The sequence below is a fragment of the Elephas maximus genome, chromosome 24, assembly GCF_024166365.1.
Source record: "Elephas maximus indicus isolate mEleMax1 chromosome 24, mEleMax1 primary haplotype, whole genome shotgun sequence".
Lineage (NCBI taxonomy): Eukaryota > Metazoa > Chordata > Mammalia > Proboscidea > Elephantidae > Elephas > Elephas maximus.
In genome coordinates, this window is record NC_064842.1 from 12679623 (window position 1) to 12705734 (window position 26112).

Here is a 26112-nt window from a genome sequence, read left to right on the forward strand (position 1 = left end):
TCATAGCGACCCTATAGGACAGAATAGAACTGCCCCACAGGGTTTCCAAGGCTGTAATGGAAGCAGACTGCCACACCTTTTTCCCATGGAGTGGCTGGTGGGTTCAAGCCACTAACCTTTTAGTTAGCAGCCTAGCACTTAACTAACCATTGCACCACCAGGGCTCCTTTTGGTCTATCCACAGGGTATCTCAGTGGAATAGTAGGTATAAAGGACGCTTAGAGGTAACCCTTATCACCGTGCTGATACACAAGCACTTCTGAGAACTAAAGGCTTACCCACGTCACCTAGTTAGTTGTTCCCATATCGCCTGACTTTACTCTTCATTCCGAGAGGCTGTTTTGTTCATTTTGAAAATAGCTTTCCCACTGATTGGGATATCAGGGTTTTCCGTGTCATCTTTTCTCTGTCCAACTCCAAATCAACCAGAGCCACACGCCATCTGTAAACATACCGAGTTCCTTAACTTGTATTTGCCTTATTTTCTTTTACGGCTATCCTTCATTATTCAGGGGCCAGGAATAGAAAGTTGACTCTGAAATATAAATGTCTACAGAGTGCATACTATGTGCAAGACTTTATACTAGGTACTTTACATCTCTCTGGGAACCCTGATGGCGTAGTGGTTCACAGCTACAGCTGCTAACCAAGAGGTCGGTGGTTCAAATCCACCAGCCACTCCTTGAAAACCCTATGGAGCAGTTCTGCTCTGTCCTGTAGGGTCGCTATGAGTCAGGATTGACTCGACAGCAACGGGCTTAGTTTGGTTTTTTGGGTTACCTGTCTCACCATTAGCCTGTGGCCTTGGAATTTATAACACCTTTTAACAAATGAGAGATTAAGCCAGTCTGGTTACTTTATAACACACCTTGAATGAGAATAGTTCATTGACTCCTGCACTTTTTAATCCTCGTTATTCTACCATTGCAGTTGACCTTCAGACCTTCCCTCCCCTGAATACCCTGACGTGATTGAATTCACTCAGATGGTTAATAGCTGTTGTTTACTGAGTATTACCATATGCCAGGAAGTGTTCTAAACACTTTAGTAAATTATCTCATTTAATCCTCATGAGAGTATCACGAGTTAAATATTACTGTTTTGCCCATTTTGTAGATGAGAGAAGCTCATACAGTTGGTAAGTGGCAGACCCAGAATCTGAACCCAGCCAAGTCTAACTCAGGTCTGTGCTTTACCTGCCACGCTTTACTCTTCCATAATGAAGACGCTAACCCCACCGCCACCGCCACCACCGCCATGTTTTGTTGCATTTTACTCTACCTGCCATTTCCCACTCAATAAACCTCTTAAGAGTCATCATGGCCTGGAATAAGTATCTTTTAAGAGCCAGCAGTTTATTCTTTGAGTACATTTTAGACTCTGAATGGACTCAAAGACTCAAGTCGATAAGCAGTACTGTGCCATTATAACTTCTGTAAACGAAAGCAGTGTGTTATTTCATCACTCTGTGTATCACATTATAAAAATCAGCCTACTGAGGAGCTTACAAAAAGGCATTCACCAAAGATAAGATAAATAAGTTGAATGAATTATATGAAAGGAAAATAAGAAACCTAAGGATAATACTTACATAAAATGCATACCCCACAGTCTTGTACATCACTGGTAGGGAGCCGCAAACTTGTCTCTAACCTCCCTGGCAACCAGAAGAAAAAAGAATAAACAATCAATGACAAAAGTCATAGAAGTAAGGTAACAAATTAGTTTTTTTTTTTTTTTTCTCCAGAAGAAGTACAGCTTTTCTCATACTAAAACAGAACCATTTCCCATAACCTTCGTAAAAGAATACTATGTGATGCTCTATACAAAGTTCTTAGCAGCAGGCTTCCAAGAGGTGCAGTATTGACTCTCAGCTCATTTGTAAAACATCTCAGGTAGGTTGATAGCAGGACAGTGTTACAGCAAAAGCATTTCTACAAGGGATTTAACAGTGAAATCTAAGTATGTGGCTTTCTAATGGTTTCGTTTGATGCATTAGTAAAATTTAGACTATCTAAAGGAATAGATGTACCCTGCTTGCCCGAGTATTCCTACTGGGCTCATGATAAGGCTTGGACAGTCAAGAGATCAAGTTTGTAAACCCTGGCAAGAACATGGTGTATTAGTTATCTAGAGCTGCTGTAACAGAAATACCACCAGCAAATGGCGTTAACAAGACAGAAATTAATTTTTTTACAGTCTAGGAGATTAGAAGTCCGAATTTATGGCACCAGCTCCAGGGGAAGGCTTTCTGTCTGTGTCAGCTCTGGGGGAAGGTCCTTGTCATCAATCTTCCCCCTGGTCTAGTAGTTTCTAAGCACAGAGACACCAGGTTCAAAGGATGCACTGTGCTCCTGGCTCTGCTTTCCTGGCAGTAGAGGAGGTCCTTATCTCTCTGCTTGCTTCTTTCTCCTTTTATCTCCTGTAAGATAAAAGGTGATTCAGGCCACACCCCAGGGCAGCTCCCCTTACATAGGGTCAGGGCTGTGACCTGAGTAAAAGTGTTGCATCCCACCCTAATCTTTCACAAAACCTAATCTTGCCTCATTAACCACAGGCAGAGATTAGGATTTCCAGCACATAGGAAAATTACATCAGATCATAAAATGGAGGACACCCACACAATACTAGGGATCATGGCCTATTTATCTTTGGTGTATTCTGGGGGGGCACAACTCAATCCATGACACATGGCAAGCATATTTTCCAGGTTAACGATGAAGAGCATACCTGTATGATTTGGCAGTTAATTGGGAAGAGGGTAGTTTTGTGGTCTTGTGAAAATTTAGAACCAAGACATCTTTCTGAATGGTCAGTTATAGACCACCCTAACAAGTGAATAAAAACATAATTGACACTCCAATTCTGCCTCAAGGAGATTATGGTTATAGTTTTAGCAGGGAAAATTGTACACTATTTTTACCAATTGCAGATACCTTTGTATTCTAATCTCAAACTCTGCTGTGAACCCAGATAATAAACTTTTCACGGAGGTAATTTGTTCATCTGGTATCTTGAAGTAAAAACTGTGGTTTACAGTTCAGATTTCAAGTTATCACTGGACCATTTTTAAGTCTCTCAGCTTAAGACCCTGGTAGGATTTTTATTTGTTATGGTGGTTTGAGCAAACTGTGTCCTTAAACTATTTCGCAGCCTTGCCTTTTTTTCTCTCCAATCCTAGGTATTGTACCTAAGCACTTGATTATTAACAACTCTCAAGTTGAATGGGACAGCACAAAATGATACAGAGCAGAAGAGCTTAATTGCTGGTGGGCTGACTCCAGCCAGCGTACTATCTCATTGAGACCAGATGTTTCAGTTGTCGCCTGCTGGTGTTTACAGCACATTTAGTTCAAACTCCAGATTCCATTTAAATTACATGCCACTTAGACTCGTAATTCAGGCAAGCATCGGTTTCCAAAGTGAATGAATAGCTTCTGTTTCTGATGACGTTGTCCTTCTCCTAACAGAAATTCTGTTTTCTTAGATTCTCTCAAAAGGAACTTCAGTTGATTCCCCTGATCTTAATTACTTCTTCCTGCCCTTTGACATCCTGAGGGACAGACAGTGATTAGTAACCAGAGGTGTGGAGCTTCTCCTCATCTAGACTCTGCTGGAGACCTTTTACCCTGTTTCTTAGTTTTTGCACATTGTAGAAGTTAGGGCTTTCAGGAATCAGCTTGTAAAATGGATTTGAAATTTGGTGCTCAAGACCCTTGTTTACTAAGGTAACTTTTGTGGACAGCTGGGATCCCCTCAGATCTTTCAGGACCCCAGAAATATGTTTCCCAATCCTGGTTTTAAAGAGGGCTGTGGAGCTCTTGTTTTCTTCTTTCCTTCCAAGGCTCCCCTTAAACTGTTAAGATGTTGACACATGGGGAAGGAGAATCCAGCAGTCAAATGAACCTGCTATGAGGGGCTTAATTTTTAGGGCCTTTTCCTTTTCTTGGCCTCTTAAAATTTCTCCGCCTTAGCCAGTGGTTTTAGAAATCAAGGTTTCATTAAAAACTTGGCTTGTTTCTCTTTTTTTCTCTCTTCTCTTCCTTTACCCCCTATTTTAAGCCGACTCCACCCCTGCGACTGCCTAACGAGGAGAGCGTGCACAAAGACATGTTATAACCACATGAGCAAAATGATTCCCTAAACATCCAATTTGTGAATTAGAAGGGTTGTATTCCCCCATGAGAATCATAAGAAATTGCTCTCACTAACCCTGGTTTTATTTTTATAAACTTCAAAGATTTCGAAATTATTCCCCTGAATCCCTTTTCCAAAAATATGGCAAAAATATATAGCTGCCGTCTACATGAAGATATATCTGCTTGCCAGTCTCTTTAAGCCCCACAATGTCCGCCTCTGTATTTAGCTTCTTGATCATCAAAGACTTCCAGTGCCACACATTGGCACTCCCTGCTCCGTTCTCATAGGCTTTTATACATAAAACAATACTTCAGTTATGAAGTTATAATTATTTATATTCTTGTCTGATTTCCCTGCCACACTGAACGTGTTGAGGGCAAAGACCACACTATACCTTACTTACCTTCTATATGTGCTCAGCAAATATTTTTTTCTTTTGAATGGATGAATGGTTGGACGATGGATGGGAACATATAGCCTTACTCCCTGAAAACGTAGACAATTCCTTGAGTTCTATTCCTTTAGCTTCAGGCTGCTGGTAGCCAACTCAGGTTAGCTAAAGAGTATCAGTCACGACATCCTTTTACTGTCCTTATTTCTCACCCAGTAAGAGTCCTTTAAGGAGCCCTGGTGGTGCAACGGTTAGGCAGTTGGCTGCTAACCAAAAGGTTAGTGGTTCAAACCTACCCAGCAGCTCCATAGGAGAAAGACTGGGTGGTCTGGTCCCATAAAGACCACATCCTAGAAAACCCTATGGGACAGTTCTGCTCCATCACACAGGGTCGCTGTGAGTTAAAAATCCACTCAATGGCACCTAACAACAACACAAAGAGTCTTTTAAAACTTTTTCCAGAGCTCGTGCATCAGCCAACACCACCTTTGAATTTGAGGATTGGCTCCGCAGTGACTTACTACGAGCATTTATTTTTGATAGCAGCCATCAAAGTAGTGTTTGGTCTGTGTTTATCATGTTCAGTTTTTTAATCTTTGTTCAAATATATGCATTAAAAAAAAAAAAAAACCCTGCTGTTATTTGAAAAGGTTCTTCAAGGACAGACTCCTCTGCTTCCTTTCCCAGTTTTAGCTTGCAGCCCTATTTCCTTTACCCTTGGCACTTGGTTATTTCAGCAGCTGCATTCCTTCTAGCTGATAGTGGGTTTTATAATGGATACAACTCATCTTCTTCCATCTGAAAACCATCAGGCATCGGGGATGCATTACCTTCCTTTCAGCTCACCAGGCTGACCCCAGGGACTTGCATGTTATTTCTTTGTGGGGTAAAATTGTTATCTGCCATGAAAACCAGAGAGATGCTATTCCAGGGTTTCCTGTTATTTCTTAGTTGGCTCACTTTTCCCCAAGTTAGCATACGTGAATGTCTTTTACCTGGAAACAATCAAATACGAATTATCCTGTTTTATGGAATGCCAAGTAATTGTTGCTCTTCAGAAAGGAGCTTAAAAATTAAGTCTGTGTTAAAGTCAATGTTATTTTAGTGCGTTCGAACAATCCTTTTGGCTCGCTTTTCTTTAACTCCAATAGAGTATCTTTAAAAAAAAAAAAAAAACTTTTTATTGGGGAAAGTTTCAAATACATGCAAAAGTAGAGAGAATAATATAATGAATCTCCGTGTGTAGCTCACCCAGCTCCAAGAGCTCTCAACACATGGCCAATCTTGTTTTATCTGCATCCCCAGCCCCCCAGGAGTAATCCCAATAAAGGGCCTTGAGGAGCCCTGGTGGCACAATAGTTAAGCACTTGGCTGCTGACCGGAAAGGTTGGTGGTTCGAACCCACCAGTGATTCCACAGGAGAAAAGACCTGACAATCTGCTCTCTGAAACATGACAGCCTAGGAAACCCTATGGGGCAGCTCTCCTGTGTCTTACAGGGTTGCTGTGAATCAGTATCAACTCGGCACACAACAGCGAGGGGATTATAAGTCACTTTGTTTTGGGATAAGTCCAAATTCCAAAGAGATGATTTGTAGCGACTTCTCTACTGCACCGTTGATAAAGCCTAGTTTAATAAAGGTAAAGGGTGTTTTTAATCCTGCTAGGAAACAGATGCCCACACCCTCCTTGAACTTTGGAGTTACTTCCCTGGAACAGCCTGTGTAAGTAGAGATGAGGGAAGGTAAGCAGAGATGAGGAATGAAGTCGTCGTTAGCTCTGGTACTGCTGAAGAGAACAATCTGGATAGGCTCAAGAGGAAGGAGAATATTTCTTATTTTCACATTCAGAAAAGAAGGACCATTCATTTAATTTACGCATTTTTAAGGCAATAAAATTTTGCAGGCTTCACCATAATCCAGTGATGCCAGTAACTGGACAATTTTGCAATCTTCTATAATAGGAACAGCCATAAGAAGAGAAGCCTTCTCCAGGAGTAGTGTTCTAAGTGAAATACTGCTCACATTAAGCCCAGAGCTATCATGTTTGCTAACATACAGCAATCCTCCATTTACCAAACAAGAAGATTCCCCCAAAAAGGGTTTTCTCCAACTTGAGTAAACTTTTAAGGATGTGAAAGAAAATAAGCTCCTACTTAAGTATTTATCTTAATTGCATATATTTATTTAAAATCACATATAAATAATATTTTCATTTTGAAATATTGCCCTTTTCCAGTCATATTTCAGGAATTGAAAATCTTTCACCTGTCTTTGACAGCAGTGCCTTTGATATCACCGGGGCATTTTTAAGTCACATGACAATTTTCTAGGGTATATCATTTTTCTTCCAACTAAATTGATTGAGATACAGCAATTTGGCACCAGAACATTTATGCTAGTAACAGAAATTTTAGGCAAAGCCACAAATGTTCATGTATCAGTTGGTACAGGAGCTTTGAAACCTATCTGCTTGATTGCCTTTTAAAGTGTTTTTTAAAAGTCTTGTCTACTAAATAGGGTTGATTTGGTCTCCTTGTTTAAACAAAGGGAGCGCGTTGATTGAGATATTTCACACTTACGTGTCATCCCCAAACGGTAGCTCCTTGTTCAAAATGAAGTAATCCTGTAATATGAGATCACAGCTGTGTAATAGAGAGCAAGCACCCTGTAATACGAGATCGTTGTGGGGGAAAATCTCACCTCGTATTCAAGCTGAGACCTAGTTTAAGAGGATGATTACTTAACTCCTGTAACGTTCCCTGTCCCCCAAGACCGCCCCAATTCCGACCTTTCAGGGAACTGATTTTCATCTGCAGTCCTTGTGGTGTCTCTGTCTCTGCAGATCAGATCCCACCCCCAGTTTGGTGATCTCTGCCAGAGGACCACTGCTGCGTCCTGCTGCCCCAGCTGGACTCTGGGGAACTACATCGCCATTCTGAACAACAGGTCGTCCTGCCAGAAGATCGTCGAGCGAGACCTTTCCCATACCTTGAAGCTGCTTCGGACCTGTGCCAAACACTATCAAAATGGCACTCTGGGGCCAGACTGTTGGGACATGGCGGCCAGAAGAAAGGATCAGCTCAAGTGCACCAATGTGCCTCGAAAATGTACCAAGTACAACGCTGTGTACCAGATCCTCCATTATTTGGTAGACAAAGACTTCATGGCCCCAAAGACGACTGACTACACCATGCCAGCTTTGAAGTACAGCATGCTCTTCTCTCCCACAGAGAAAGGGGAGAGTATGATGAACGTTTACTTGGACAACTTCGAAAACTGGAACTCTTCTGACGGCATAACCACCATCACGGGGATTGAGTTTGGTATCAAACACAGCTTGTTTCAAGACTATCTTCTAATGGATACTGTGTATCCTGCCATAGCCATTGTGATTGTCCTTCTAATCATGTGCGTCTACACCAAGTCCGTGTTTATCACTCTGATGACAATGTTTGCAATAATCAGCTCCTTGATTGTTTCCTATTTTCTCTATCGCGTCGTGTTTAACTTCGAGTTTTTTCCCTTTATGAACCTCACCGCACTCATTATTTTGGTGGGTATTGGAGCAGACGATGCTTTCGTCCTGTGTGATGTCTGGAACTACACCAAATTCGACAAGCCTCACGCGGAAACTTGGGAAACAGTGAGCGTCACCTTGCAACATGCCGCCCTCTCCATGTTTGTCACCAGCTTCACCACTGCGGCTGCCTTTTATGCTAACTATGTCAGCAACATCACAGCCATCAGGTGCTTCGGGGTCTACGCAGGCACAGCCATCTTGGTGAACTACGTCTTGATGGTCACCTGGCTTCCAGCAGTTGTGGTTCTGCACGAGCGATACCTCCTCCGGATGTTCAGTTGCTTCAGGAAGCCCCAGCAGCAGATGTACGACAACAAGAGCTGCTGGACAGTGGCTTGCCAGAAGGGCCACAAAGTGGTTTTTGCCATTTCAGAAGCATCTCGAATTTTTTTTGAAAAAGTGTTGCCATGCATTGTCATTAAATTTCGCTACCTTTGGCTGTTTTGGTTCCTCGCCTTAACCGTAGGCGGGGCCTACATCGTGTGTATAAACCCAAAGATGAAGCTCCCCTCACTGGAGCTCTCGGAGTTCCAGGTGTTCAGGTCGTCTCACCCTTTTGAACGTTACGATGCCGAGTACAAAAAGCTTTTCATGTTTGAACGTGTTCACCACGGAGAGGAGCTTCACATGCCCATCACGGTGATCTGGGGCGTGTCCCCCGAAGACAACGGCAATCCACTGAACCCCAAGAGTAAAGGGAAGCTGACTTTAGACAGCAGCTTTAACATCGCTAGCCCAGCTTCCCAGGCCTGGATTTTGCACTTTTGCCAGAAACTGAGAAATCAGACGTTCTTTTACCAGACTGACGAACAGGACTTCACCAGCTGCTTCATTGAGACGTTCAAGCAGTGGATGGAAAACCAGGACTGCGACGAGCCTGCCCTCTACCCCTGCTGCAGCCACTGGAGCTTTCCGTACAAGCAGGAGATTTTTGAACTCTGCATCAAGAGAGCCATCATGGAGCTGGAAAGGAGCACCGGGTACCACCTGGATAGCAAAACGCCGGGGCCGCGGTTCGACATCAATGACACCATCAGGGCAGTCGTGCTAGAGTTCCGGAGTGCCTCCCTCTTCACTCTGGCTTACGAGAAGACGCATCGGTTTTACAAGGAGGTAGACTCGTGGATTTCAAAAGAGCTGAGCTCCGCGCCGGAAGGCCTCAGCAATGGCTGGTTTGTCAGCAATCTGGAGTTCTATGACCTTCAGGATAGCCTCTCCGACGGCACCCTCATTGCCATGGGGCTCTCAGTGGCTGTCGCGTTCAGTGTGATGCTCCTTACCACTTGGAACATCATAATAAGCCTTTATGCCATCATTTCAATAGCTGGAACAATCTTCGTTACTGTCGGTTCTCTCGTGCTGCTGGGCTGGGAGCTCAATGTTTTGGAGTCTGTCACCATTTCGGTCGCAGTCGGCTTGTCGGTGGACTTTGCCGTCCACTATGGGGTCGCTTACCGCCTAGCTCCGGATCCTGACCGCGAAGGAAAGGTGGTCTTCTCCTTGAGTCGCATGGGCTCTGCGATCGCGATGGCGGCCCTGACCACCTTCGTGGCAGGGGCCATGATGATGCCGTCCACAGTGCTGGCTTACACCCAGCTGGGCACCTTCATGATGCTGATCATGTGCACCAGCTGGGCTTTCGCCACATTCTTCTTCCAGTGTGTGTGCCGGTGCCTTGGACCGCAGGGGACCTGTGGTCAGATTCCCTTACCTAAAAGACTACAGGGCCGTGCCTTTCCCCATGCCTTGTCTGCAAGTCCAGGTGACAAGGGTCAAAGCAGAACACATACCATGAATGCGTATCATTTAGATCCCAGGGGCCAAAAGTCTGAAATGGAGCCTGAGTTTTATGAACTAGAACCCCTGGCTTCCCACAGCTGTACTGCTTCTGAGAAGACCACTTACGAAGAGACCCACATCTGCTCCGAACTCTTCAACAGCCACGCAAAGAATTTAGGGATGCCGGTGCAGGCAGCTTGCAACAGCCAGCTCAGCAGAAGCACCAAGAACGAAACAAGCGCCTCCTTGTTACAGCCCCCTCTTGGGCAGCGCAGCGCGTGTCAGCTCTTCTCTCTGAATCGGGGATGTAGCTGCCCCGGTGCCTACGAGCCTTTGAAGTACGGCCTGCACTCCTGCCAGCAGCTGGGTGACTGCTTGTGCCACCAGTGCGCCCCTTCCACTGGCGGCTTTGTCCGGATCCAGAACGGCGTGGCACCGCTGACAGCAGCGCACCAGGCCCCCGATGGCTTCGTGCCCCCCATCCCGCACATCCAGCACTGCCCCTGCCTGCAGGGAAGAGTGAAGCCGCCTGGGGTGCAGAGCTCTCTGCCGAGGAGTTTTTTCCTTCGCCCCATGCAGCACATCCAGACCCAAGAAAACATTGGGAAGCCCAGCGTACAGAGTCTTCAGAGCATAGAGGAGCACCTTCCGAAGATGGCAGAGCCATCGTCATTCCCCTGCAGAGGCACTGAATCTTTAACGAAAGCCTGTGGAGATGCTGAGGCTAGCCAAAGGGGGCTCTGTGAAAACAGAGCCGTCGGGAGCGCAGAGGGCAGCGGAAGGACTGAGCAGCAGGACTCCAGCTTAGTGCGTCAGACCAACAAGGCAGAAGGCGAGGTGGAGTTGGGCTCGTCACAGGCTGCTGCCACTGTGAACTCAGAACATCTGAATCAGAATGAACCAAAATTTATATTTAACCATTTCCTGGGGGAGGCTGGTGTTGTGCCCTGTCCAAACAGCCCGAAAATTTGTGGCAGAATTCTGAGAGTCAAGTGCAATTCTGTGGACTGTCAAATGCCAAACATAGATGCCAACGTGCCTGCTGTATTAACACGCTCAGAACTTTCTGGTGAAAGTTTGTTAATAAAAACACTTTAATAAATAGAGCGTTGAACTCAGCACCAGTGCCTCAGTTGGTCTTTTGGAATGGAAGTAAAATCCAGAGCTTTAGAAAGTGAGCCCCCAAATACGGCCCCCCCCAAATAATTTTTATTTAAAAACACTATGGAATATAGAGCAAACTTGAATGACCAAACTCACAAATCCAATAGGAATGCTGGTTGATGATTGGACTTTCTTTTAAAGTAGTTTTTATACATTTGTAGCCAGTTTGAAAAATAATCCCCAGTTCCCTCCCACGGTAGTGAGCCAGAGAGTTAGAATTTGAATTGCCTAGAAACTTCCATTCTCCCAGTCAGTCAGATTTACCTAATATCCTCACTCTGGAGCATTTGGTTGGCAGTGTTCAGGACTTCTGATTGCTCAGCATAAATCCTAGGAAATTGCCCTAGTTTTCATAGAGCCACTTCAGTTGAGACTCAGCCTTACAAGAACTAAACAACATTAAGAGTTTATATCTTTGGTGAGGCCTTATTTAAAAGCTAGTTACCAGGCACTTTCATAGTGTATTCCACCTGTCCGCATGAGTAGACTTTGCCTGAAGCCAGTGATACATTGATACATTGATTGGTGTCTTTTCCAAGTTAGCCAAAATTCACATTTTTCAGTTATTACACCTACTAACCCAGGGTCCTGGGCGTCATATTGTACCAGGCAACAGTTATGTTAGTGCCACAGAAGAGCAAGCACGGATAAAGAGAGATTCGTTACCCAAAATAGTCCTAAACTGCCGAAGACAAGTTGCATGTTGAGGAAGATGGATCCTGGTCAGGTGTATCCAGAGGCCCTGGAAGCTTTCAGCGGAAGGAACTTGTTCTGTGAAGTTTTGCTTCCATCTCTACCCCTAAGGGGACAAGTTCAGGCAGCTTCTTTCTCCTGTTTTGATGAGCCAAAACAGTGTTTCAAGACATGTAACTATGATTTTATTGTGCAGCTAACACCTGGAAATGCTGAGCCTTCAGGCAGCATCAGAAATGACACTTGTGTATCTTGCGCTAGATCAGCCTGCAGTAATTGAGCTGTTGGAGCATGCTCTCTGGGTAGTATTTCAGGCAACAGCATGTCTTCTGATACTAAGTGCGTTACAGCCCCATACAGGAAGAGGCCTGCTGCCTTCTTCCTTTTGTAACTCTGCCTCGAATTTGGTCTTCTGAAGAAAACTGGTGGAAATATTTCTAAATGCAGTGTTCTTTACAAACGTTTTATCAACTATTTTCTAAGAAGAGTTTTCCAAATCAGATCTTCCTCTTAGTCTAGGGCCTGAACAAAGCTGTCTAGAGTTGGAAGGGACTGTATGCGTCATGGACTCCAGCCCACCTCCACCAAATCACATTTCTGCCGAAGTGGCTTTCCAGCTGCCACTTGAATGCTTCTGTGACAGGTAGCTCCCTGGATGTCCACCTTCGTTGAACGAAAATCTGTTGTCCTGTAGTTTTTCGACCAGTTGGCCCTCGGCCTGTTTGCTGAAGTGTACACAGGCATCTCTGATCTTTCTTTCACACGGTAGCCCTTCAGATATTTGGAAAACACAGGAATCGTGTCCTCGCACTAATACCCCCGGCTTGTTGGACTGTTCTCCTGTGACCGGCTTTCAAGCAATTAAACCCCTAATGGAGTAGTTGCTGTTTCCTTTGGATTTGTTTGTTGAGCTCCCTCTCCAAGTGTGGTATCCAAAACACTCAGATTCGTCCCAGGACTGGACGCTCCTGTTAATTCACTTAGAGAGAGGAATGACTTTTGGCTCAAGAATTACAGCCGACTCTCGTGCAGCTTCAAAAAAGCAAAAAACAAAGCCATTGCTGTGGAGCCCTTTCCCACTCACGGCAACCCCGCGGGATGGCGCGTAGTAACGCGTGTGGTAACCTCTTCCGGGGGTCTCAGGCAGGCTGCTGCTGTTACCTACCGAACCTGTTCTGGCCCAGTCAGAGGAGGCTAACAAAAACCAAACCGGTTGCCCTCGAGTCCATTCTCACTCATGGAGACCGCATGTGTTTGGAGTGGTAACTGCTTCAAAGGGTTTTCTTGGCTGTAATCTTTATGGAAGCAAATCACCAGGCCTTTCTTCCATGGTGCTGCCAGGTGGGTTCAAACCACCAACCTTTAGGGTAATAGTCGAGTGCAAATTGTTTGTGCCACCCAGGGACCTTCATGCAGTTTCAAAAAAAAAAAAAAAACCTTGCCTTCAAGTCAGCTCTGACTCAGCGACTTATAGGACAGAGTAAAACTGCCCCATAGGGTTTCCAAGGAGCAGCTGGTAGATTTGAACTGCTGACCTTTTTTTGGTTAGCAGCTGAGTGCTTAACCACTGTGCCACCAGGACTCTTCATGCAGCTTGTTGTAGTTAGGTCAGTCAAGTTGGTTCCAACTCATAGTGACCGCATGTACAACAGAACGGAACACTGCCCAGTCCTGTGCCATACCCACAATTGTTATGCTTGAGCCCATCGTTGCAGCCACTGCGTCAATCCAGCTCATTGAGGGTCTTCCTCTTTTTCGATGACCCTCTACTTTACCAAGCATGACGTTCTTCTCCAGGGACTGATCCCTCTTGATAACATGTCCAAAGTATCTGAGACGTAGTTTCGCCATCCTTGCTTCTAAGGACCATTGTGGTTGTACTTGTTCCAAGACAGATTTGTTCTTTTGTCAGTCTGTGGTGTATTCGATATTCTTTACCAACACCACGATTCCAAAGCATCAGTTCTTCGGTCTCTCTTACTCATAGTCCAGCTTTCTCATGCTTATAAGGCCGTTGAAAACACCGTGACTTGGGTCAGGTGCACCTTAGTATTCAAGGTGATACCTTTGCCTTTCAACACTTTAAAGAGGTCTTTTGCAGCAGATTCATGTAATTTAGGGGGAACTAAAACAACCAGTTCCTATAGGGTCGCTATGAGTCGGAATCGACTTGATGGTACTGGGTTTTTTTTGTTTTTGTTTTTTAAAAAACAACCAGGCCTCACGTGTACTGCTGCTAAGCTGCCTCTTCAAACCAGTTATTTACCCTGAAGTTCAGGACCTTGTGTTCATTCCCATTGCTCTTAATTCTGTTAGATAAATGAGGGTAAACAAGAAGGGAACACTTAAAAATAGAACTCAAAATACTCAAAACCAGATTGTTTTCTTCCTTCCTGAAATTTGTAACCATGGAGTTGGCTAGTGAAAATTTAATGGTCCAAGTGCAGATTGAATTTCAGCGCAGTAGGAGACTGGTGGTACGGTAGTTAAAGAGTTACGGCTGCTAACCAAAAAGTCGGCAGTTCAGATCCACCAGCCACTCCTTGAAAACCCTATGGAGCTGTTCTACTCTGTCCTATAGGGTCACTACAAGCTGAAATCAACTCAACGGCAAAGGGTTAAGGGTAGGAAACGCAAACTTCTTTACAAACAGTCTAACCTGGAAGACTTTCACGTGAGCTAAATGTCCTTTGATTTAGAAAATTAAAAACTGGGAAGTAAGGGATTTGGTAGGAGGAGAGAAGTGTCCCAGGTCGTCTTCCTGGGGCCTCAGTCAACCTGTTGCTGCTGTTGACCTGCTGAACCCGTTCTGGCTCTGTCGGAGGAGGCTAACAAAAGCCAAACCAGTTGCCCTTCAGTTGATTCTGACTCACGGTGACCACGTGTGTATCAGAATAAAACTGTGCTCTGTAGGGTTTTCATGGCTGATTTTTTGAAAGTAAATCGCCTTTCTTCTGAGGTGGCTCTGGGTAGACTTGAACCTGCAACCTTTCACTTAGTAACTGAATGCATTAACATTTGCCCTACTCAGGGACTTCCAGAGGAGGCTAGAGGGGCCTTTTTCTTCACAGTTCTGCTTAACTGCCTTGAACCTTGAATGTGGCAGTGACCCCTTTTCATATTTATTTCATTTATGAACTTAGAATTGACTATTTCCATTTCTTATGAAGGGATTTTTTTTTTTTTTTTTAAGAATTCATTTGCTGAGACTAGAAAGCCTTTTTTTTTTTTTTTAATTCCTTATTACTGGGCAGTAAAGGATTATTTTTTCCAGTTCTGTTTCACAAAGAAATTTCATCCATTGTCCTAGATAATTTGTAAAGCAAATTATACCGAATTGGTTAAGTTACACTTAGGGAGAAGAGCCCTTGCCCCTCATTGTGAAATAGCCGTAACTCGGAAGGTATTTGATTATGGAAATAATTTGCATACTGCCTGTTGGTACAATGGAATAAACAGGCAGTCTTCAGAGAATGGCTAGAATGGAGTCATTTTAGCCTTGTGGAAGGTTTACTTGTATCCAAATGGCTTTTTCTTTGACGCTTGAGTCAATGTTACCAAATTTGTTCCTAACTTGTCCCCTGCAAGGTCACTTTTTAAACCCCCGCTTGACTGAAGAAGTGGACTTAGGCCAAGAGCAAGAAGTTTTTCACAGAGAAAGGCTGTATTGTTCTAAATAAACTACAGCACTTCGTCCGGGTGGGTATATTCACATCTGGTGTGTCATTACTGTAGAATGCACACCCCTCTAGGAGAGTGTTCTGGAAGTTCAGCTAGGCTGCCATTGCATTCTGTTATAATCATCTGCTATGCCCTGGCCTCAGTCGTTCTAACGTTCACAGCTTTCTGACAGGCAGTCAGAATTGTAGTTTGACTAATGTGGCCCTTCAGGGACGTTAGCAAATGTTCCGGGTTCACAGTGTCTCACATGTAAAGCACCTTTACGTCAGCAGTTCTGATAGTTCCTGGATGAAATATGAGGAAACAATGACCTTGAAAGGAGCTGTATCCTTTCACTTTAATGAGGAGAGTCATTCTAGAAGAAGAAAAAAGAAAACTATGTATTAAAAAAAATCGGAAGACTCAATTTTTTTTTCTATAAAGTTCAGACATAGCCACAAAAGTAGAAATTTATTGTAATCATGTGGGAAGTTTTTTTTTTTTTTTTTTAGTGCAGAAGGAATATCATGTTCAAATCCCCTTTATACCATAATGGGTCTTTCTCAGATTTTTTGCTGGCATTTAATTGATCTCCACTTGTTATTATATGAATATATATTTTTTGTAAAACAGCCACCTTTGTTAATGTTTTGTTTTATACACTAACAGGAGGTTTCATATCTCTGTATAACATAAATAGAAAAAATATGTAAGTAGTGAACATCCATGGTAGATTAGTAGAATCTTAAGACTGTTCTTAACAATATTTGATTGCCCTAATTTTGGATCTTTGGGGGACGGGGGGATGTCATTTCTCTTTTAATTAGCTTCGGAAATCAAAGCACACACAAGAACAACTCACTGAATAACTAGCGCCAGCACAGAGCTTCCCCAGCTCCCTGAGCCGTCAGTTAAATGTGACGTTAACAACAGCCGTGCCAGCCAGGACACGGGGTGCAAACTCACTGGAGCCTGGTGGACGTTTGTTGCATATATGTGCCCCTTCCTGAGATTGGGGGTGTGACTGCTGGTTGTAAGTCACCTCAGGGCGGGAGTATGGAATACAGTGATGAAGTTCTGCACTCAGAAGTCACGGTCCAAGAGAGGCCTCTTCCTAGGCGGGGCCTTTTTCAAGGGTTTCATTTTAAATAGCCTTGAGGACCATATGCTTTTTGAGTAAAAGATAAGTCAGTGGCCCAATTTGTTAAGAGTCGCTCTGTAGAGCACATGCCTAGTGATGTCACTCTGGGGGTGCATGGGGTGCAGACTGCACCAGGTGACACGGTCAGAGGGGTGACACCGTCAGAGGGGTGACACCAGAATGACTATCAAATTTTTTTTTTAGTGTTTCAGCAGAAATTTATTACTTTTATAGAAAATGTCCCTGTAGTTACTTATAACCATAAAAATATGTTTTATAAGCCCAGCTTGCAAGTATCAATATACCTACAAGGCTAAAACTCCATGCTAATTTAGTGTGTGAAGGCTACTAGTTCGCTCCCTTTTGCTCCCATGAGAGCTGTCATTGTTACCCAATTACAATGAGGCTTCGAATCAAGTGTTTCATCAGCACGTGCTGCAAGCACACACTGTTTTCTTTGCTGCCGGTGTTTTTATAGTGGCCGATTTTGTCAAAATTTTCTGGTGTTTTAGCTACAATGCTGTGGTAATTAGCCTTGCGGGGCGGTGACACCATGGGCCGCACTAGGTGACATCAATCCTAATGACGCCACCTCTTAGGGGATGTGAGCCAGTCAACACCTCCACTGTCCTCCCCCAATGCCTAAAAAGGGCGATGTTTCTTGACTTCCTGGTGCTTCTATTAATGATCCCTATAGGGCCGCTATGAGTCGGAATCAACTCGATGGCAGTGGGTGGGATGGTATCCCCAGCCCTGCGACAATCACAGTGAAGCAGGAGTCAGACTCCATGTTCTCAGATCAGCTAGCAGAGCTGATCTTTGATGTCTACCTCTCCTACTCTCATATTTTTCGATGTAACTTCCTGTCACGTGATCTACTTCTTCCTAAAAAGAAACAGGCGGACGATTTTCAACAAGAAACGTTTCTCTTTGGGACCCAATAAGGCTCTTATAAGAGCTGGTTTTATTTTGAGACAAAGTGATGATCAGAGTAAAACTTGCTTAACCCCTCTGCCTCAGTGGGGCACTTTCGATCAGTGACTGTACTTCAGCTTTACGCTCTTTAAAGGGGAAAGGATTTGCTAAGTAAACTGATAATGTAAATAGGATTACAAAGAGCCTGTTTAGGCTGCCTAAGAAAACAAACCTCTAGGGCTTAAAAAACGATTGCGCCGGGTTACTGCCTTTGCAACATAATGTGGTCATTAGAAATCTCGGTACAAAAGGTCCAGTAGGATTATCTCTAGACAAAACTTTACTAGGTGTTTGAAGCCCTACTCGAAAATAACAAAATAGCATCTATGTTTAAGGAGTCGTAAGCGTGGTCTTTCTGTGGCACTCCACACCCCCACTGGTGCCATTATTCCACTTGGGAATCTCTCTGGTCTGCAGGGTGACTTCCGTTTCTCTGCAGCAATCCGGTGTTTGACTTAACATAGCCTTAAAGGATGCGGCACTCAAAGCCATGAGCCTCAGCCTCCCTCCGGCACATTTCTTTCCATGCAAAGGAGAGACTTCTGGGGAGTGAGCAAACCTCTGACGCCTCACTCAGATCCAAGGTCAGCACTGTTCTTTTCCAGAGCCTGGTCTCTTTATCTTTCACCTTCTGAGTAATCCATGTATTATTAGTTGTATGTGTACAGATAGGAAGAAAAATTGCTGAATAATTCTAGCACATGTCCCAACTTGAATTTCAGTCTTATCCTGAAAAAGGAGTTCCTGGTTGGTACAGACAGTTACCGTGCTTGGCTGGTGACCAAGAGGTAGGAGGTTTGAGTACACCTACCTTGAAACAAAGGCCGGGTGATCTACTTCCAAAAAATTAGCTGTTGAAAACCCTATGGAGCATAGTTGTACCCTGACACCCAAGGAGTCACCATGAGTTGGAGTCATCTCAACACTAGTTTTTTTATCCCGAAAAAGACTTTCTGCTCTGATTGGCAGGCGAGGGAGATTTCCGGCAGTGAACGACTTCTCAACCAGTCATGACAAATGACACAGCACTTTGGTAAATATCTACATCTTACCATCAGAGAGTAAACAGTGGTTAGAAAAGCTAGCTTTGACACAAAGCTCAGTCATTCCTCTAAATCACTGTGATTCAGAAAACCAATTTAGGCAGAAATCCTGCTCTGGATGGAAGCAAAAACTACCATTTTTCCCCATCTGGGGGTTGATTTTTGCAAACAGCACAGGAATGGGAGGGTTCACCTGGAGCCCCTCAGAGGTGGGGGGGAAGTTGGTACTCTGTGTGTTTCGATATTGTATTTGGGTCTTGGGAGAATCGGTCTGGTTCGTCCTTTTTCAGTAGTCCGGGCTATCCTGATGGGGACTACAGGTGACCTCATTTGCTCAAACTTCACAACCCCATTAGGGTAAGGAATAGACGAGCTCTCTGTGCCTTTGCCCAACGCTGAGGCCTGCCACAGCATCTGTCACCCTATATTAGAATTATCTGACGATTTGTCCGTCTCCCTCACTAGACTAACCCCTCCAGTGTGAGGACTTTTTTCCCACACACTGCTTTCCTGCACAAAAGTTCATCAAAAGCTGTTGCATTCAGGTCACTGAGACAGGGCCTCTGGTGACATGGAGCTATAGCCCTTAAAAGCAATATCCATGCACCCCCAGGAGAAAGGGCTTCCAAAGCAAGTAATTGTGCAAGACTTTATTTTTCATTTAATTTTTGTTGTTGAGAAAATACACAACAGAACATAACACCAATTCAACAATTTCTACACGTACAATTCAACGACACTGATTACATTCTTCGGGGTGTGCAACCATTCTCACCCTCATTTTCTGAGTTTTCCATTCCCCATTAACATAAACTCACTGCCCCCTAAGTTCCTTATCTAATTTTTTGAGTTGCTGTTGTCAGTTTGATCCCATAGAGACAGATCTTAAAACAGCACAGTGTTCTTTCAGGAATAAAAATAAAGGCAGAGCTTTATTTTTAATGGGAGACATGAAAAATGTTCTAAAATTGAACGAGAATTCAAATAGCCTGTAGCAATTTGGAATCACCCATGTCTGAAGCATTAGGGCCTTAAAAAAAGGGGGGGGGGGTATTTAGAGTTTAACAAACAAACAGAAACTTGCTGAAGAGCAAGACCTGCCAGGTATTAGCACCTCCACTCCCTGATCTTCAACTAAAGCAGGTGATGTATTCTGCACAGGGGTGCCGGGGTTCAGTGAGATAGGCACTTAAAGAGCTTTATAAAATGCTACTTTGTAAATATTACTGTTCCGATGATTGTTACACTAACCAGGTCGTTCTTTTCCTATTCATTAAAGCACAGCCTACAAAGGGAACACCAGGTCGTCCTTAGCTCATTCAGTGTCCTATGTATGCTGTATGTATATGTGTCCATATTGCAAATAATGTATATGTTATATAGTGTATAAATCTGTGTGTACATATATGTGTTCAGTGTATATATTTGCTGCAAATACTTCAATATAATAAAAACTTTCTTTCTCCCCAGTCTGCCTCACTATGGCCAGCACTGTTTTCAAATAAGATTTATTTCAACATTTCTGTCCACGTCCGCTATAATCTCAGGTACCACAGAGATATATTCTACTCCAACTTTATAAGCTAAATATTTTCAAGCTTATCCTTTATATTATGGTTGTAGAACAGTTTTTTGTAGCTTACAAATCACCTTTACATACATTCTCATTTAAATCAAGTCAGCCCACACTTTAATCTGCTAATAAGTTTGGGGGAAACCCTGGTGGTATCGTGGTTAAGAGCTACAGCTGCTAACAAAAAGGTCGGCAGTTCGAATCCACCAGGTGCTCCTTGGAAACTGTATGGTGCAGTTCTACCCTGTCCTGTAGGGTCACACTGTGAGTCAAGAATCCACTTGACAGCAACGGGTTTGGTTGTTTGTTTGTTTAATAAGTTTCTGATGAGTGAGTGAGTAAATGGATGAAAGGGTGGAAGATGGTCGAAGTAGTCTGGGCAGATTTTTCCAAAATTTTACAGATGATGAAATTGAGGTTAAATAATTTAACTTGACCACTCAACTGACACGTGACAAGCTAAGAGTCTAGGGTTTTGCCGACAATACAACCCAACTATGATTAAATCATTAAAAACGTGGTTCATAATCCCTTGATATTGGCTTGATGTTAACAGTCCATATGGCCTCTCTTGATGTCTTCGTTCACTAACCTGTTTCTCTTTAGTTCTTATTCAAAGTTCATACACACACACACACAGAGCCCTGGTGGCACAGCGGTTAAGAGCTCAGGCTGCCAACCAAAAGGTTGGCAATTTGAATCCACCAGCTGCTCCTTGGAAACCCTATGGTGGCAGTTCTCCTCTGTCCTGTGAGGTTACTATGAGTCAGAATCAACTCAATGGCAAGGGTTTTTTTTTTTTTTTTTTGTATATATGTGTGTGTGTGTGTACGTATGTATATATATGTGATATAGATGTATGAGTCCTGATGGCATGGTGGATAAAGCTCTCAGCTGCTAATCAAAAGGCCTACAGTTCAAACCCACCAGCCACTCCATGGGAGAAAGACGTGGCAATCTGCTTCTGTAAAGATTTACAGCCTTGGGAATCCTATGGGGCAGCTCTGCTTTGTCCTATAGGGTCCCTATGAATCAGAATCAACTCAACAGCTATGGGTTTGGGGTTTTATATAGAGTTTTTCCTAGTTCTTTATTTAGTATTTGTGCATATGTATACTTCTACATGGTATTTGTTCCCTATTCATTTTGAGGATTCCATGACAGGAATTGAAAAGCAAAACCATTCGGTGACATTTCTAATGTCCCCTAATAAACCAGCTCCCGCTGAAAACTGGCTAGAATAGATAACCATCTGCAAATCAGAACTGGGACCAGTATAACATTGGGACCCTATGGGCATGGGGAGACAACTCTTTGCATCCAAGCACTCCTTGCTCCGGCAGAGGAAGGAGAATGAGTGAGCTGCAGGGACGCGAGCTGGCCACTCTGCCAACACCTAACACGAAGGTCAGTGAGCTCCAGCCATGTTCAGGCTTATCCCCGCAGCTTTCAGTTCTGCCCCAAAGCCATTGTATCTTCTGTTAATTAATAAGAATCCCACATAGGCTAGCAATGATGACTAGACCTCATAGTCTCTGAAACATCTACTTCCCAGCAAATGCCAACAGTAGAAACAGGCATAATTGTCGGGACAGAGGCTGGGGCTAGGCCTAACTCCCTATGAGACCTGCCCATCCTAAAAAGAAGTTTGTGAACAAAGGGAGGGGAGAAGACCTTGTTAATGAACTTTGGTTTTCTTAAGAGAAGATGGTCTGTTCGTGCAAGCCAGAGAAGCATGTCTTTGAGACAAAAGTATAGTCAGGTTTCTCACGGCCTGCTTGGCTTGACCTGGGCTTGCTCTTTGGCCGTATTAATAATTAATAATCTCAGCTACAGACTACTGAGCACTTACTAGGTACTCAAGCCCTGGGCCAAGTGTTTTCTACATATCAAGTAGTTAAACCCTCACAATGTACCAGGTAGAGACGATTATTAGTCCCATTTTACAGAAGTGGAAACTGAGACACAGAGACGATAAGTGATCTGCCCAATTTCACCCTTTGCCAGGTTTTTCTGACTCCTGAGCATCCTCTCCCAATCACTTTGCAATATTGCCACTTGTTGGGGTTGTTCGGTGCCGTCGAGTTAGTTCCAACTCATAGCAACCCTGTGTACGACAGAAGAAAACACTGCCCAATCCTGTGCCAGCCTCAGAACTGTTGCTGTGCTTAAGCCTATTGTTGCAGCTATCGTGTCAATCCATCTCTTTGAGGGTCTTCCTCTTTTTCTTTGGCCCTCTACCAAGCATGATGTCCCTCTCCAGGGACTGGTCCCTTGTGACCACATGTCCACTAGACAACATTATCTAAAGTCCTTCATGACCAAAGTGCCAAAGGACTGAGAAATACTCGAGACAAGCTTCTCTCTGAATACGTGACAGCGAGGGTAGGGTAGTAGCTGGTGTTGGTCTTGAATTATCTAAATGCAACCAAGTAACAGGTGCTTATTAAGCCACAGCTGTGTACCTGGAGCTGTTATATCTTGAACCACCCCACCCCTCCACCCCCTGCCCCACCAAGATATCTGCGAATGCCTTTGGGCTCAGGAAACCAGGGCCACACAGGGACAATGCAGGCCTATGCCTTGATGTCACTTCAGGAAGATGATGGGTGGGGTGGGGGTGGGGAAGAGCATGAAAAACTTCCAGGGCTCTTGGAGCCAGTCTGACCAAAGAGAGAGGCCAGGGCCTACCATCGACCTTCTGTCCCCTTAGTGGACAGGCCCAAGAATGTCCTGGCCAGCCCCAGACCAGCCCTAAATCTAGACCAGACCAACTGAGGGCCCAGGTCCAAGTCATTCTTTGTGGAGTATCCCTCAGACTTAACAAGGGCTTGTTGGTAGATGGGTTGGTCTTAGGGTTCTCAAAGGATGGTCTCAACCCAGCTGTCCACCACTCCCTGCCCCCGCAGATCTCGTCTGCCCAGGGGTCCGCCTAGGAGCAGGCCAAGCTTAGCAGTGCTCCCCATGCTTTCTCAAAGCTGCGCATCTTCTCCTGATCCCACCTCTGTTTCTGTGGAATCAGCCCCAAGAGGGAACTGCTGCGCTGCTAGTCATTGTGGGCCCCTCCTTTCTTCACACAAGTGGATGTAGGGTTATGTGGGGGCCACAGGTCACCTGCCTGAGGGTGCAACCAAGCAAAGGGGAGCAGACTAACATCGCCAGTAGGGGTGGATTTGGAGGCCTACCTAGAAAGAAGCTCCTAGTTGTGCAGGTGGCTGTGCACTAGGGGAGTTGGATCTCAAGGGAAAATCCCTGAGCTGGATTCCCATCTGCCCAGGGCAATTTAAGAGAGCCGGGCCTGTCGGTAGATGGTTAGGGTTGGGGTGGGCTGGGGATTACGTCCACCGAGGCCACACGAGGCCAGACTTGTGAGTTGATGGTTCCCTAGATATTGTCACTGCCGCTCGTCTGTCTTACTGTGGTGACTTATGTGTGGCTATGATGCTGGGAGCTATGCCACCAGTATTTCAAATACCAGTAGGGTCACCCATGGTGGACAGTTTTCAGAGGAACTTCTAGACTAAGACAGACAAGAAAGAAAGTCCTGGTGATTGTGAAAATTAGCCAATGAAAACTCTGCGGATTGCAACAGAATATTGCCCAGTAGAATGCTGAAAAATGGTTGGAAGACGTTCAAAATACACAGTGGTCACAATGGACTCGGGCATGCCAGTGATCGTGGGGATGGTTCAGGACTGGAGAACGTTTGCTTCTGTTGTCTGTGGGGTCACCACGAGTCAGAGCAGACTTGACGGCAACCAGCAGCAAGATTTATCATCTTTGGATTTAGCGGCAGAATTATTCTCACTTATGTGATGAGCAAAGCTTTGTTAAAGCAAAAATAAAAACCAAGAGGTCAATGATTGAATGCTGAGTGGAAATGTTTTACTGCCAAGCAGAAAACACGATCCAGCAGAGTCTAGGCTCTGGGGGCTGAGGCTGGGGGAGAGAAATGGAGCACATCTTTTAAACTGAAAGAATGTGACTGATCTAAGTGCTATGTTAGGAAAGCAAACTCTCTGAGCTTAGTGACTGGCTGGTGACTTCAGGCTAGCCTGGTGACATGAGGCTGCTAAGTGGACAAGCCCTGGGCTGGCTGGAGAAGGTTGTCACCCCTGGGCAGACACTGAGGTGCCTGTTCCAGGGTCATGGAGTCACTTGCCTCTGCATACAGGTGAGGTGTCCTCTCAGTTGGGTCCCGTTGTCCAGCCAGCCTGCCCCGTGTCAGCTGGCTGGGTGGACAGTGGGGCGGTCAGCTTCCCGTCTCACCAGGCCCCGGAGCTCCCACCAAATGCAGAGGTGCAGGGGTCATGGCAGGAGAGAATCAGCTTTCTCCCAGGGAAAGTCCAGGTGCTTTTGGGGTGTTCTTACAGGGAGGCCTGGGCTCCCCCTGCCCCCTTCCTGCCTGCTGGGATTTCTGCAGGGCTCCCTCTGCCCTCCTTTCTCCTAAGCTGAAGGCCCTGTGAGCACCCACCCCCAGCCCCTGGGAAAGAGTCTGGTGAGGAAGTGGCAGCCCGGAGCCCAGCAGGAAACACGTGCGGAGGGAGGGGGAGAGAGCCCTGCTCTTCCTTATCTGCGGGGTGGGAACAGGGTGGGCACATAAACAGGAGGCTGCCCAGTGCTGGAAATTCCTGAACGAGATATTTCTTTTTAACTGGAAGGAAGGGACATCCTGACATTGCTCCTGAGATGGCCCTGCTAGGAGTCTTTCCAGACCCACAGGAGGAAGGGCTGGGACGCTCTTTGTCCTGTGAACGGATCGCCAGGACTCTCTCAGGACCCAAGTGTGGACCTGGTCCCCCTCCTGCCCAGGCTTCCAGGGATAAAATAACTAGTTGCTGTTGAGTTGACCCCCTGTGTGTCAGAGTAGAACTGTGCTCTGTAGGGTTTTTATGGCTGGTTTTTCAGAAGTAGGCCTTTCTTCCAAGGTGCCTCTAGGCAAACTCAAACTGCCAGGCTTTCAGTTAACAGCCAAGCATGTTAACTATTTGCACCATTGATGAGGAGCCAGCTGGATCTGGATTCAAACCCAGAATTCCCCCTTACCAGTATGACCCAAGGTCACCTCCTTTACCTTTCTGAGGCTCATCTGTAAACGGGGACAGTAAAGCCAACCTCCTTGGGCTGTACAGGTCTATTGTACCCTGGTCATCCAGAAGCTGTGGCTGGGCTCTGTGGGTGGGAAGATGAATGGAGGTGACCAGTGTCTTTTTGACACTAGACCCTCTTCTGCAGAGACCTGGAAGACAGGGCTTGAGGGGACATAGAAGCTGCTTGATGACCCGCCTTCCCTGAGATGACTGGGGACCACAGGCCAGGGTTGGAGCCTGGATGCATCTGGGGACACCAGCTGGGAGTCTGGCCCACCTCACCGGCCACTCTTAGACACATGCTAGACTCCCGCCAAATCCATAGTCACCCAGGCCTGCGGGGACCCTGTGAGGATGCAGGGAGAGCTGGGCCTGACACAGGGCACCACAGGAGTCATTTGGGACAGACAGCAACCACCTCTCCGTGTGTCTAAGCAACACTGCAGCCCTGGAAAACATTACCTCTAATGGGCCGAGGGCCGGTCCTGACCCTCAGTCAGCACTATCCGATGACAAAGGAAGTCAAAAGAATAGATGCAGTCAAACTGTGGTGTTGGCAAAGAACACTGAATATTCCGTGGTTGCCAGAAGGGGTGAACAAATCAGTGTTAGAAGAAATACAGTCAAAATGAGCTCCAGGTTCCTCATCTGAAAAGATTATAAGAAGATTATGAAGAGTAAATAGCACATAGTAGATGTTATGGGTTGAATTGTGTCCCTCAAAAAAAATAAGTTGAAGTCCTAACCCTGGTACCCATGAATGTGACCTTGTTTGGAAATAGGGTCTTTGAAGAAGTTTTGAGTTAGTATGAGGTCCTAGTGGAGTAGGGTGGATTTTAATCTTATATGAGTGGGGTCCTCATAAAAAGAGGAGAAGAGCCA

The 26112-nt window shown here is 45.0% G+C and overlaps 2 protein-coding genes across 16 annotated transcripts in view; one reads left to right on the forward strand and one right to left on the reverse strand.

The window, feature by feature from the left end:
• DISP1 (dispatched RND transporter family member 1) overlaps positions 1–15934 on the forward strand; it is a 211117-nt gene extending 195183 nt beyond the window's left edge. For 13 of the 15 annotated variants that reach the window (XM_049868010.1, XM_049868005.1, XM_049868017.1 and 10 more), the window contains one exon: positions 7375–15931. In XM_049868010.1, coding sequence (XP_049723967.1) covers positions 7375–10989 — 3615 coding nt within the window. In that variant the 3' untranslated portion in view covers positions 10990–15931. Of the gene's footprint in view, positions 1–7374 lie in introns of all 15 variants that reach the window. The other 2 variants (XM_049868019.1, XM_049868018.1) reach the window with 1 other exon arrangement.
• TLR5 (toll like receptor 5) overlaps positions 1–26112 on the reverse strand; it is a 566717-nt gene that overhangs the window by 409515 nt on the left and 131090 nt on the right. The window lies entirely within an intron of this gene.